At 49.1% G+C, this 14,349-nt stretch overlaps 1 protein-coding gene across 1 annotated transcript in view; it reads right to left on the bottom strand.

The window, feature by feature from the left end:
- The window catches only part of MOV10L1 (Mov10 like RISC complex RNA helicase 1), a 93,417-nt gene extending 89,889 nt beyond the window's left edge, over positions 1 to 3,528 (bottom strand). Inside the window, exon 1 of the mRNA XM_040413822.1 lies at positions 3,283 to 3,528. Coding sequence (XP_040269756.1) covers positions 3,283 to 3,528 — 246 coding nt within the window. The remainder of the gene's footprint in view (positions 1 to 3,282) is intronic.
- Between the last annotated feature and the right edge of the window lie 10,821 nt (positions 3,529 to 14,349).

Genomic DNA, 14,349 nt, shown 5'->3' on the forward strand with positions numbered 1-14,349 from the left:
TTGTTTACACATGGCACTCGTGCAGCGGATTGATTCTATGGCTGTGCCAGGGTAAGCAATGGACCCTTTAAGGGTTTTATATGGCAATACACATCAACGTATGGCATGTGATAAATAAAAAAAAAATTGTTGCAAATTATTAGCAGCCGTATCCACCCAAAGTACACTGAGCTCAGACAGTCCTTGGCTTCTTGGCTCAGGCAAAAAACTCTGGCCTCTTTCACACGGGCGAGATTTCCGCGCAGGTGCAATGCGTGAGGTGAACGCATTGCACCCGCACTGAATTCGGACCCATTCATTTCTATGGGGCTGTGCAGATGAGCGGCGATTTTTACGCATCACTTGAGCATTGCGTAAAAATCGCAGCATGCTCTATATTATGCGTTTTTCACGCAACGCAAGCCCCATAGAAGTGAATGGGGCTGCGTGAAAATCGCAAGCATCCGCAAGCAAGTGCAGATGCGGTGCGATTTTTCCCGCATGGTTGCTAGGAGACGATTGGGATGGGGACCCGATCATTATTATTTTCCCTTATAACATGGTTATAAGGGAAAATAATAGCATTCTTAATACAGGATGCTAAGTAAATTAGGGATGGAGGGATTAAAAAATAAATAAAAAATAATTAAACTCATCTTATTTCCTTGTTCGCGCTGCCCGGCTTCTCTTCTTTCTTCTTCTTTGATGACCTGAGGGAAAAGGACCTTTGGTGACATCACTGCGCACATCACATGATCCATCACCATGGTGATGGATCATGTGATGGACCATGTGATGAGCACAGTGAAGTCATCAAAAAGGTCCTTTACCCAGGTCCTGAAGAAAGAAGAGGAAATCCGCTACGCGACCAAGTGGATGGGTTGAGTTAAATTTGTTTATTATTTTTAACCCCTCAATGGACATTTTACTGAGCATTCTGTATTAAGAATGCTATTATTTTCCCTCATAACCATGTTATAAGGGAAAATAATAAAATCTACAGAACACCTAACCCAAACCCGAACTTCTGTGAAGAAGGGTTTGGGTCTGGGTACCAAACATGCCGATTTATCTCACGCGCGTGCAAAACGCATTAAAACGTTTTCCACTCGTGCGGAAAAATCTTGCATTTTCCTGCGACGCATCCGCATCCTATCCGGCCCTCACACGCGACGCCCGTGTGAAAGAGGTCTAAGAGTGAATTCACACACTGCAGATTTGATGCAGAAATTTTAGGGATTTTCCCATTCGTTGGAATGGGGATAGCAGAAATCCATGTGCTTACCACCAAAACTCCTAAATTCAGATGAAAGGAACAGATTTTCAATCTCAGAAGTTTCTGCAACAGCCCCTGCATATGAATTAACCCTGGAGATGCTAAGGTTATAGTTAGGGTACTTTCACACTTGCGTTAAACTTTTCCGGTATTGAGTTCCGTCTTAGGGGCTCAATACTGGAAAAAAAACTGATCAGTTTTATCGTAATGCATTCTGAATGGAGAGCAATCCGATCAGTATGTCTTCAGTTCAGTCACTATACGGTTTTTGGACGGAGAAAATACTGCAGCATGCTGCAGTATTTTCTCCGTCCAAAATTCCGGAACACTTTCGGATCCGGCATTATTTTCCGTTGAAATGCATTAATGCCGGATCCGGTTTTGCGGTCTGCGTATGCGCAGACCTTTAAAAATGTGAAAAAGATAAAAGGAGATTTTTGGTGAAACTCACCTGTAAAATCTTTTTCTCGTCTTTTCCATTGGGGGACACAGACCATGGGTATAGCCTAGGTCATTACTAGGAGGAGACACTATGAGGGTCACAAATAGAAAAAGAAAGCTCCTCCTCCCTGGGCTATACCCCCATGTTCCACCGGGAGGACCCCAGCGTGTGCAAAAGCAGTAGGAGAAGGAGACCAAAGCCATAGAGACCAGAACAAAGGGATACCGCCATCGGACCGAAAACCTTCAGGACCCGAAGAACTAAACCAACCCTTCCTACAACAGGTAAGAATGGGAGGGAGCTGTGTCCCCCAATGGAAAAGACGAGAAAAAGATTTTACAGGTGAGTTTCACAAAAAAAATCTCCTTTTCTCGCACATTCCATTGGGGGACACAGACCATGGGACGTCCTAGAGCAGTCCATGGGGTGGGAAAAACCAGCACCTCCAGGAGAAAACGCCCAGCGGTCAAACAGGAACCACCGCCTGCAATACCTTGCGCCCAAGGACAGCATCAGCTGATGACAAAGAGTGCAACTGGTAAAACTTTGTAAAGGTATGCAAGGAAGACCAGGTGGCCGCCTTACAAAGATAAGATGCCGAGGCGCGATTACACCTAGCCCAGGAGGCCCACACCGCCCTGGTGGAGTGCGCGGTAACCCCGGTTGGGGGAACCCTGCCACGGGCACGATAAGCCGTGGCAATAGCCGACTGAATCCATCGGGCTACAGAGACCTTGGAAGCCGCCAGACCTTTACGAGGCCCTTCCAGAATCACGAAAAGGGAATCCGTACGGCAGGAAGAGGCAGTCACCGACAGGTACACACGCAGTGCCCGGACAACGTCCAGGGAATGGAGAGCGCGCTCCTTGCGGTTCGCCGGAGATGGACAAAAAGAGGGCAGGACTATATCTTCATTAAGGTGGAAGGCGGAGACCACCTTGGGCAAAAATGAAGGGACCGGGCGCAGCACTGCCTTATCCTGATGGAAGACCAAAAAGGGCTCCCTACAGGAAAGAGCGGCCAGCTCCGATACCCTCCTGATCGAGGTGACCGCCACCAAAAAGACCACCTTCCAGGTGAGAAGATTCAAAGAAACCTCCCTCAAAGGTTCAAAGGGAGCCGCCTGGAGGGAAGACAGAACCAAGTTCAAGTCCCAGGGGGGCAGGGGAGGAACATACGGAGGGACCGAATGCGCCACCCCTTGTAGGAAGGTCCTCACTGGACCGAGCAGAGCCAGGGATCGCTGAAAGAAAATGGCCAGAGCAGAGACCTGACCCTTCAGAGGATATTCCCATCTCAAGACCCGACTGGGGAAAGGAGAGGACCACCGGAACCGAGAAACGAAGGGGAAAAACGCCCAGTTTCTCACAAAAGGCAAGAAAGGCCTTCCAGGTACGATAGTATATCCGGGATGAAACTGGTTTTCTGGCCTTGATCATGGTCTTCACCACAGAGTCCGAGAAGCCCCTCTTCTTCAGGATGGCGGTCTCAACAGCCACGCCGTTAAACGCAGTGACCGTAAATTCTGGTGGAAGAGCGGCCCTTGAGACAGTAGGTCCTCCCTGAGAGGAAGAGGCCACGGCACGTCTGCCAGCATCCGAGTGACGTCCGAGAACCAGGCGCGGCGCGGCCAATCGGGGGCGATGAGAATAGTCGGAATCCCTTCCAACATGATCTTGCGAAGGACCTTCGGTAGTAGAGGCAGAGGTGGAAAGACATAAAGGCGAGGGAAGCCTTGCCACGGAGACACCAGCGCGTCCACCCCGTACGCCTCCGGGTCGAGAGCACGGGCCAGAAACGTGGGAACCATGTTGTTGAGCCTGGACGCCATCAGGTCGACATCCGGGCGGCCCCACAGATGTCCTCGAAAACTTCCGGATTTAAGGACCACTCTCCTGGATCCACCATGTTGCGGCTGAGAAAGTCCGCCTTCCAATTGTCGATCCCCGGGATGTACACTGCCAACAGTACTGGAACATGAGTCTCCGCCCACTGGAGGATCCTCTCCGCCTCCTGCATCACCGTCCGGCTGCGGGTCCCGCCCTGGAGGTTGACGTAAGCCACGGCAGTGGCATTGTCCGACTGGACCCTTACCGGGAGACCTGCCAGGAGATGAGTCCAGTGAGAAAGGGAGAGGAAAATTGCTCTGAGCTCCAGCCCGTTGATCGGAAGGCGGGCCTCCGCCGCCGACCAAAGCCCCTGCACCGTCCGATGCTGTAGAACACCACCCCAACCTAGGAGGCTGGCGTCTGTGGTGACGACTGTCCAGGAAATCGGAAGAAAGGACCTCCCTGAAATCAAGTTTTGGGGGGAAAGCCACGACAAGAGGTCCGCCCGAACCCGAGGAGGCAGACAGACTCGAGAAGCCAGACCGTGCGACGTCCTGTCCCAAAAGGACAGAATCGCCCGCTGTAGAGGCCGTGTGAGAAACTGGGCAAAGGGGACGGCCTCGATGGAGGCCACCATCAGCCCCCAAAAACCCTCATGCACTCCTGGATGGAGAGTCGTCGAGAGCGTAGTAGGAGAGATACCGACTCCTGAATTCGAGAGGACTTGGAAATTGGCAGGAATATCCGAGCTGCCGTGGTGTCCAGAACCATCCCTAGGAAGGTCAACCTCTGTGAGGGGAGAATAGATCTGGACATTGATCAGCCAGCCGAACTGCTCCATAGTCTGAACAGTGATCCGGACGCTGTCCCTAGCCAGGGGAAGGGAGGAAGCCTTTAATCAGTATGTCGTCCAGGTAGGGCAACAGAGATATGCCCCTGGTACAGAGGAGCGCCAAGAGCGGCGCCAAGATCTTCGTGAATACCCGAGGGGCCGTAGCCAGCCCAAAGGGCAGGGCGACAAACTGGTAATGCTGCCCGCCGACAGCGAAGCGCAGAAACCTGTGGTGAGATTCTGCTATAGGGACATGCAAATAGGCATCTTGTATGTCCACCGACGCGAGGATTTCCCCTGGAAGAAGAGAAGTAATAACGGATCGGAGGGACTCCATCCGGAACCTCCGGACCCGCAGAGACCTGTTTAACAACTTCAGATCTAAAACAGGACGCACCGATCCCTCATTCTTTGGCACCACTAATTGGTTGGAGTAGAAACCTGCGCCTTGCTCCTCCAAGGGGACTGGGATAATCACTCCCCTGTCCAAAAGGGAAGAGACCGCCTGCAAAAGAGCCGAAGCCCGGACCGGATCCGCCGGAACCCGAGAAGAGAAGAAACGCTCCGGAGGCCTGGAAGCGAATTCTATTTTGTAACCAGATGTTACAATTTCCAGGGGAGCAGGGAGACAGGGAAAGGAAAATGCAGCGGCACTACTTGCAAAACACCTATACCTTCGTGCGTCCGTGTCAAATCCAGGGGAGGCAGCCGTGATGTGGGACCCAGCTGGAGGTGGTGCTCAGCGTGATAAAGTGGTAACTGGATAAAAGTTGAGAAAGAGACGCGGCACTCACCGGACTTCTGAATGCTGGTGACTGTTTATTACAGGTGCGACATCATGCGCAGGCAGGGGGGGCGGGATGGCCACAGTGTGCGAAACGGCCGTCGCCGCCGACGCACACTGTGGCCATCCCGCCCCCCCTGCCTGCGCATGATGTCGCACCTGTAATAAACAGTCACCAGCATTCAGAAGTCCGGTGAGTGCCGCGTCTCTTTCTCAACTTTTATCCAGTTACAATTTCCAGGGCCCAGGCGTCCTGGATATGATCTCTCCAAACCTGTTGAAAGGAGAGCAATCGGCCCCCCACCGTAAGAGGTGGGGGCGCTCCTTCAGGCGGAAGACTGCTTGGGAGCAGTAGGGTGGGCTGACTGTGGCCGCGGGTGCCAGGAAGGCTGGGGCTTAAAGGCAGGTTTCTTATGGGAGTCCTGAGAGCCACCCGGGAAGGGGGCCGCCGCGGATCTGGAAGAGGAGAAGCGACGAAAGGACTGGTTCCTAGAACCGGAGGACCGACCTCCAAAGGTGCTCTTGGATCTACATTGGGGCAGTTTGGTACTCTTGCCCCCCCGTCGCGTCCGAGATGATCTCGTCCAGCTTAGCACCAAAAAGCCTGGAACCCGAAAAGGGGAGGCTAGTGAGGGAACGCTTAGAGGAAGCGTCAGCGTCCTAAACCTTCAACCAGACTTCTCTACGCTGAGAAGAGAATGCTAACATCAAAGGAAGCTTCGCAGAGAAACTTCGTCGCCTGCGAAATCTGGAGGACAAAATTCAAGGTGTCCGCAGAGGCATCCTGCTCCGCCAGGTCCTGATGGTGGCACTGCAACCATACGGAAAGCGCTCTGGATACCTAGGCCGAGGCGAAAGCGGGCCGCAGGCCAGTGCCTGCCAGAGTGAAGATGGCTTTGGACAGAGAATCCAAACGCCTGTCCACTGCATCCCGTAGAGACGAACCGTCAAAGACAGGAATGGTCGTATTCTTAGCTAATCTGGCCACAGGCGGGTAAACCTTAGGAGGCGAAGACCACTGCTGCACATTTTCTGCAGGAAATGGATAAAGAGTATCCATATGTTTCGTAGCAGAAAAACGATGATGCGGGTGGTCCCAGGCCTTAGAGAGGACCTTGTTGAATTAGCCATGTATGGGGAATACAACCGTTTGAGGTTTCCTCGAGTGGAAAAGAGGGAATTCCTGGCTACCAACGGAAGGAGATTCCCCCTGGATATCGAAAGTATCCCGGACCGCCGCCACTAAGTCTGCCACCATAGTGGACAGCTTGGGCGAGGGCTCCAGCTCTGTGTCCTCGCCAGAACTGGATCTCTCCCCTTCCAATCTATGACCTCTGCGAGGAGGGGTAGTGTCTGACCAGGCCTCTAGGCGAGGAGGGGAAGCAGAATCATCCGATAAAGGATGCTGCTGTGTACGCTGCCTCTTAGTGGTTGAGCGTCCTCTGTGGGAACCACTGGGAAGCGGTATGGTGGTAGCCGCAGGATCCGTAGACGCCATGCGTTCCATGAAGGCCATGGAGGCCCGAGAGACTTGGGCTAAGTCAGCAGCCGCCATAGAAATGGCAGAGGCCCAAGCGGGTTCTGCGGGCTCCGACAGGACGGGGGGAGGACTGGGGGAGGAGAGGATGATCCTGTCCAGAGGCAAGGCAAGAGTCACAGGACCCAGAGACCGAAAGTGGCAAGCCGCAAACTTTACATAGCCCCAGTGGGGCCAGAGGGGCCGACTTGGATTTTTGTGAGTCCCCAAGGATTTTTGTGAGGCCCCAGGTTTTGGCATGATGGCGGTAATCCTGCAATGGAAGGAGCGAGGGTCTCCTACCGTTCCTGCAGCACGCAACCGGGACAGAGTGGAGCCGGGAGCAGCCTAGAGCGCTGAGCTGGAAGTAGCAGAAGACAGAGCGCAGCCCACAAATCGCGCCAGGAGGCGCGAAACCCGCGCGCGCGCAGGAAATATGAAAATAAGATCGGCTGCCAGAAGGGTAGGAGGGTCCGCCCCCTAGACACCGCCGAGGGAAGCCGGGAAGTTGCCGCTTATGTAGCGATGCCCCAGACAGGTATCCTCTCCCCCTTCACACCCCCCACCAAGCGGCCCTAGCGTCACACCGGGAGACAGGAGAGGCAGTGTACTTATCTGCGTCCTGTAGTCTTCGCCCTCAAATCCATACCAGCGGAAGTCACCTCTCAGTCAGCTGGCACAAGGAGTGGCAGTGATCTAAAGGAGGGCAGGAAGGTGACCCCGAATCTGGTAGGCCGCCGGAGCTGCAGATCGAGCCCGGTTCCACTTAACTTCTGGGGGAGGGTGGGAGGTAGCCGGGGACGTCAATTCGACCCCGGCGCTTGCTCCACCAAGAGACCAGGGAAGCAAAATTGCGACCCTGCGTCCCTGCAGAAAAAAATAAAACGGGAGTAGAGAGAATGTCATCCTCCTTATCCGAAACTAAGCAAGAACTGGGGTCCTCCCGGTGGAACATGGGGGTATAGCCCAGGGAGGAGGAGCTTTCTTTTTCTATTTGCATAGTGTCTCCTCCTAGTAATGACCTAGGCTATACCCATGGTCTGTGTCCCCCAATGGAATGTGCGAGAAATACCGGATCCGTTTGCATACAGATTGCCGGATCCGGCGACGGAACTGCCTGCCAGAATCCAACAACGCAAGTGTGAAAATACCCTTAGAAGTAAAGGTTAGGCTAAAATTCATCCTCAAAAAATTGTGTCACAGTTGCAATGCAAACTTTTGTATTTCTTGTTTAGGTCTGTAAATTTGTGGCAGGTAAAACAGCACACCTGACCATGTCAGAAAATCTGTGGTGGTTTTTAGCAATCCAAGAAAGACCACCACTTGCATGTCAATTGGCAGAATCTCTAGTGAATTATAGTAGTGGCATAGGCGACAACAATTGTGACTTGTTTCGGCTTGCTATGAACCTTTGTCAAACCAGAGAAGTAACCTCAGGAGACAAGCACCACGGACAGGCAGAGGGCAGTTGAGACTATACGCTCATATTTTCCCCACATGAGAACACTGAAGATGTGGCGCAACAGTGACTTTAAGGCAACAAGCAGATGACTGGTAGTTGTCTTGTCACTCTAGCCTTAAGGGTTCATTCACACGACCATATGAATGGGTCTGAATCCATTCCGCAATTTTGCTGAACGGGTGTGGACCTATTTTCATTTCAAAGGGGCTGCAAAAGATGCGGACAGCACCCGGTGTTCCATTCCGCGGCTCCGCAAAAAATATAGAGCATGTCCTATTCTTGTCCACAATTGCGGACAAGAATAGGCATTTTCTATATAGCGCCGGCCCGGTGCATTTCGCAAAATGCAGAATGCACACGGCCGGTATCAGTGTTTTGCGGACAGCAAAACACGGCATGGTCGTGTGAATGTACCCTAAGAGTACAAATCCTATAGTCAAAGAGAACTGAAGCATTTTTAGATGCAGCCAGAAAGTTCCATGACAACATTTTCTCTCTTCTGTTAATTACTAACCAGCTTGTCCAAGATGTTCCGCTTGTTCTACAGCAAACTGGCACCTTCTGCTAGTGGTTCTATAAATAAAAAAAATGTTAACTGTCGGCATAGGCTTAAAATCTACAGTAGCTAGACATCTGACTAATATCTTGTGTTTACTCAGGTGGAGGTTATAACATGGCATTAAAGCAGTTGTCTGGGCTTTTTCCATTGATAACCTATCCTCAGGATAGGTCATCAATATCAAATCAGTGGGGGTCCGGCACCCCCGGCGATGCGCTGTATGCGGAGACGGCGTGTTCAGTGTGCACGTGCCATCTCCATTCTCTCTCCCTGTCTGCTGCTGCTGTTCCATAGACATACAGCAGCGGACAGGAAAAGAGATGGGAGGCAGCACATGCACACTGTGCACGCCGACTCCTCATACAGCTGATTGGCAGGGGTGCTGGGTGTCGGACCCCCGATGATCTGATATTGATGACCTATCCTGAGGATAGATCATCAATAGTAAAAGCCTGGACAACTGCTTTAATATAATCACTATATTTCACATGATGTGTCCCGTTAATGCGTCAGTACATTTAATAAAAAACTCCAAGATTTTTTTAAATACTTCATAATCCTCCCCTTCCCTATACAACTAGTGTTACAGATATTTTTTTTCTTGTTCATATACATATCTTAAAAAAGACACACACAAAGGCTTTAGTCTATTGCATAGTAACAGCCCATGTCAGCAAGATGACCACCATCTCTGTATTGTATGTGTCATTCTGTTGTCAAATGGATATACTGGACCTGACCTAACAAGGTGACCACCGCATTTCATCAACACATGTATCCATGTGTGGCAATGAACCAGAATAGGATAATGTATACAACATACAGAATTATGATGATTTTTTATCTTGGAGAAGCTCGCTGGAGGAGTTGTTCTTAAAGGGGTATTCTGGTTGTTAGAAGTTATCCCCTGTCCACAGGATAGTGGATAACTATTAGTATGGTGGGGATCCTACCGCTGAGACCCCCACCAATCACAAAAACACTGGCTCCGAATCCGCTGCAGCCCCCCTGAAAGGAGGGGATTGTCACACATGCGCGTGGCCGCTCCATTAATTTCTATGGGAGTTCGGGAGATAGCGAAGTGCTCAGCTATCTCTGGAATTCCCATAGAGATGAATGGAGCGGCTGCAAGCATGCCTAACTGGCTGCTCCACTCATTTCAGGGGGTACAGGGCCCCCGTTCTTGTGATTGATGGGTGTTCCAGTGGTAGGATCCCCACCAATCTAATAGTTATTCCCTATCCTTTGGAAAAAACTGAATACTCCTTTAATGGTAGAATTCACGTGTCCCAATTTAAATGGAGTTGTTATAGGGGTTTTCCAGTATCTACAGCAGCCCTCTCATGTGTCGGGCCCCTTCCGTGGGAATCTACTTACCCCGCTCCCCGCACCGCCGCTGCTTCTTCTCCCTGTACATGGATGAAAACATCCGGTGTTGGAGGGGAGCAGCCAATGGCAGGCGGAGACTAGCCTCCTTTGCATCGCGGGTGACGCTAGGGAGGCTCGTTCCCATCCCCGCCTGCCATTGGCTGCTCCCCCCCGACACCGGATGTTTTTATCCGTGTACAGGGAGAAGCAGCAGCGGTGGTGTGGGGACCAGGAGCGGCAAGTGGGAAAAGTATATTCCCATGCTGCTCTCATCCATGGGTTGTGTCTGGCATTGCATCTCAGCCCCCACTAAAGTGAATGGCATGGAACTGCAACACAACAAACCACCCATGGACAGGCATGGTGCCGTTTTTGGACCTCTTTAATACGTTTGCAAAGTTGTGTACATAGGCTTTTACAGAAAAAACCCTCCATAGCTTGACTGCCTCAAGCACTTTGGGCCAGATTTATCATTACTCTGACCGCTCACTCCACTTTCACATATGGCTAAAGTCAGTTTTAGCCAAGTCAGATTTATGATCGGCCCTTTAAGACTGTAATAAATGTGGTTTGACGGTAGCAGTTTATCCGTCAGTAAGCAGCTTTACAAAAGTCGCACATCTTTACGAAAAAGTCGCACGTTTTTATGAAAAAGTCGCATGTTCTATTAAAAAGTCTCATAAGATAAGCATGGTCCTCACTGGAGTGAAATTGGGACTTTTTTGCGACTTTTTTGCGACTTTTTTAAATAGTCCCAATAGTAAATCTGTCTAGAGATTCATTTACATAAGAAAACACGCCCACTTTCAGAAAACTGGCGACCATAGTGCAGAGCAGAAAAAAGTCGCAAATTTGTGCGCAGTTTTAGCGTTTGGGACTTTTTTGGGACTTTTTCACTCCATTATTCTGACCTAAGCTAATGATAAATCTGGCCCTTTGCCTGTTTCCACTAGTAATGAGTAAGCAGAGCATCACAGATCTTGAGGGAAGCTGCTGCCTTACTTTCACTGGAAAACAACTGACCTCAGGTGCCCCCATTTCTCTTAGTTGGCTCTGTACCAAATTACCATGAATTTGAGAGTGAAAAAAAATATATGAGTGTCGATATAAGCATGTGAACACAAAGAGGTAATAAAGGAAGGAGCTGAGCAAATAGAGGCTATTGAAACCTACAACACAGTAAAACCGTATCCACTCCAGACCTGTTTATGGTGAATTCTACTTCCATCGGCTCATAGTTGTAGGACTGCTCCAAATTTGAATGAACCCGCAGTGCCACTTCCTCAACGTATATCTAGAAAAGCGAACACAAAAGATTTCTTTAACAAATCACGCATTATGCCTCTGCTTGATGCCATGCACAGCCAACATATAGCATGTTTTATTCATCACTGAACAGGCTGCCATTCTGAGCATGTTCAAAGTGAGCAGCTGGTACAGCACAAGTACCTATTCAACAGCCTGACTGTAATTTGCAAAACATTATGGAGACATAATGGGAGGCAAACAAGCAGAAAACACATCCACAGCAGCCATTATGCCTTGAGTGGGTATTATGGAACACGCTATAGATCAATTGTAAAATCTGTAGCTTCTCCATTTTATAGCACAGGCACTTTCTATCCAAAGGCAACAGGACTATGAATAAAAAGCATTATAATCTGAAGTAATGCACAAGTCATTCCAGGAGTGTCAGCATCACTGCTCCAAGTGCTTGCATTATTTATATGACCTAGGTGATCCTAATGGCATGTACCATCATACAGCCCAGGACTCTCTTCATTACCATAAATAATGCACAACAATGAAAAGGAAAGACTTGAAAGAGCTCGTACTATAATGAAACTTACTTCTGCAACAGTGCCAACAAATTCTACCGCTGTAGTGCTATACAACTGGTACTTCAACAGGACCTTGTCACCTGCGAAAAATAAGACAGTTGGAGAACTACATAGGTGAACCAATATATGGCTATGGGGAACCTTTGTGAGCCCTACTAATTACAGTACTACATGAATAGTACTGCTCCCACTGACCAGGACTAATTTCACCCCTGTTCCCCCACTGCACAACCGCAAATATCGGCCATGGTATACATTCTGTGCACTTCTCCTGTAGTCCTCTCCATCATATGTGCATGCTCATGAGTCGTCTCAATGTATTCCGTGGCTGGTTTCTGGGTGCACAGCGGGAGAACAGGGGGAGAGTATGAAAACACAAATTACTGATTTGCAGCAAGCAACAGATTAAAAGATCCGACATGCGACGTACTAGTACGTCACATTTCGGGAAGGGTAAAGATGCAACCGGGTGCCTGCTGTTTCACACACAGACACTTAGACCTAATGTCTGCGACCGGCAGTAATGTCAATTGTGGACTTTTAACTGCTCAGATGCCATGGTCAAAAGATACCACGGCATCTGGAGGCGCAAAAAAACTAAAAACTACAGCGTGCGCTTCTGGGTGTGCTCTGGCTCCTCATGGCAAACATCGGGGGATTAGGATGAAGTGTGCGAAAGCCTCTGTCCTCCTTAGTGACAAGAGGCTGCCACACATTACTTCCTATGGAGCCCCTGCCTGTAGCTAATGCATAGGATTCTATGAGAATAGCAGTATGATGAGTGCTTGTTATAGTTCCTTATGGGAAGCATACAAATAAATAAATAAAGTTTTTAAAAAATGTTTATATAATATATATACTTGAAAAAGGCTCATGCTTGAGCCGAAACGTCGCTTTTGCCACCATATGGGTGATTAAACACAAACTTCTTTGAAGAAACGCTTGGAGTGCAGTCCGATTTTTTACTTTTTATAAGTGGGTAAGCACCTTTTACCATACTTGGGAATTATTAGGAACACCATACTAATACGGTGTTGGACCCCCTTTTGCCTTCAGAGCTGCCTTAATTCTACGTGGCATTGATTCAACAAGATGCTGATAGCATTCTTTAGAAATGTTGGCCCATATTGATAGGATAGCATCTTGCAGTTGATGGAGATTTGAGGGATGCACATCCAGGGCACGAAGCTCCCGTTCCACCACATCCCAAAGATGCTCTATTGGGTTGAGATCTGGTGACTGTGGGGGCCATTTTAGTACAGTGAACTCATTGTCATGTTCAAGAAACCAATTTGAAATGATTCGAGATTTGTGACATGGTGCATTATCCTGCTGGAAGTAGCCATCAGAGGATGGATACATGTTCTCATTCTGTTTACGCCAAATTCGGACTCTACCATTTGAATGTCTCAACAGAAATCGAGACTCATCAGACCAGGCAACATTTTTCCAGGCTTCAACAGTCCAATTTTGGTGAGCTCGTGCAAATTGTAGCCTCTTTTTCCTATTTGTAGTGGAGATGAGTGGTACCCGGTGGGGTCTTCTGCTGTTGTAGCCCATCCGCCTCAAGGTTGTGCGTGTTGTGGCTTCACAAATGCTTTGCTGTATACCTCGGTTGTAACGAGTGGTTATTTCAGTCAACGTTGCTCTTCTATCAGCTTGAATCAGTCGGCCCATTCTCCTCTGACCTCTAGCATCCACAAGGCATTTTTGCCCACAGGACTGCCGCATACTGGATGTTTTTCCCTTTTCACACCATTCTTTGTAAACCCTAGAAATGGTTGTGCGTGAAAATCCCAGTAACTGAGCAGATTGTGAAATACTCAGACCGGCCCGTCTGGCACCAACAACCATGCCACGCTCAAAATTGCTTAAATCACCTTTCTTTCCCATTCTGACATTCAGTTTGGAGTTCAGGAGATTGTCTTGACCAGGACCACTCCCCTAAATGCATTGAAGCAACTGCCATGTGATTGGTTGACTAGATAATTGCATTAATGAGAAATAGAACAGGTGTTCCTAATAATTCTTTAGGTGAGTGTATATATATATATATATATATATATATATATATATATATATTTTATTTCTTCAAATTAACTTCCCTTTCCCCAAAATGAATATAAAAATACACATTATGGGCATCAGCAGGTGCGAAAACACCCCTACTATTAGGCCCCTTTCACACTAGCGAGTTTTCTGTGCGGGTGCGATGCGTGACGTGAACGCATAGCACCAGCACTGAATCCTGACCCATTCATTTCAATGGGTCTGTGTACGTGAGCGTTTTTTTTCACGCATCAGTTCTGCGTTCTATATTCTGCGTTGCGTGAAAAACACAGCATGTTCTATATTCTGCCTTTTTCACGCAGCTCTGGCCCCATGGAAGTGAATGGTTGCTTCACTTCAAGCAAGTGCGGATGCAATGCGTTTTTCACTGATGGTTGCTAAGAGATGTTGT

Source organism: Bufo bufo, chromosome 1 (genome assembly GCF_905171765.1).
Source record: "Bufo bufo chromosome 1, aBufBuf1.1, whole genome shotgun sequence".
Lineage (NCBI taxonomy): Eukaryota > Metazoa > Chordata > Amphibia > Anura > Bufonidae > Bufo > Bufo bufo.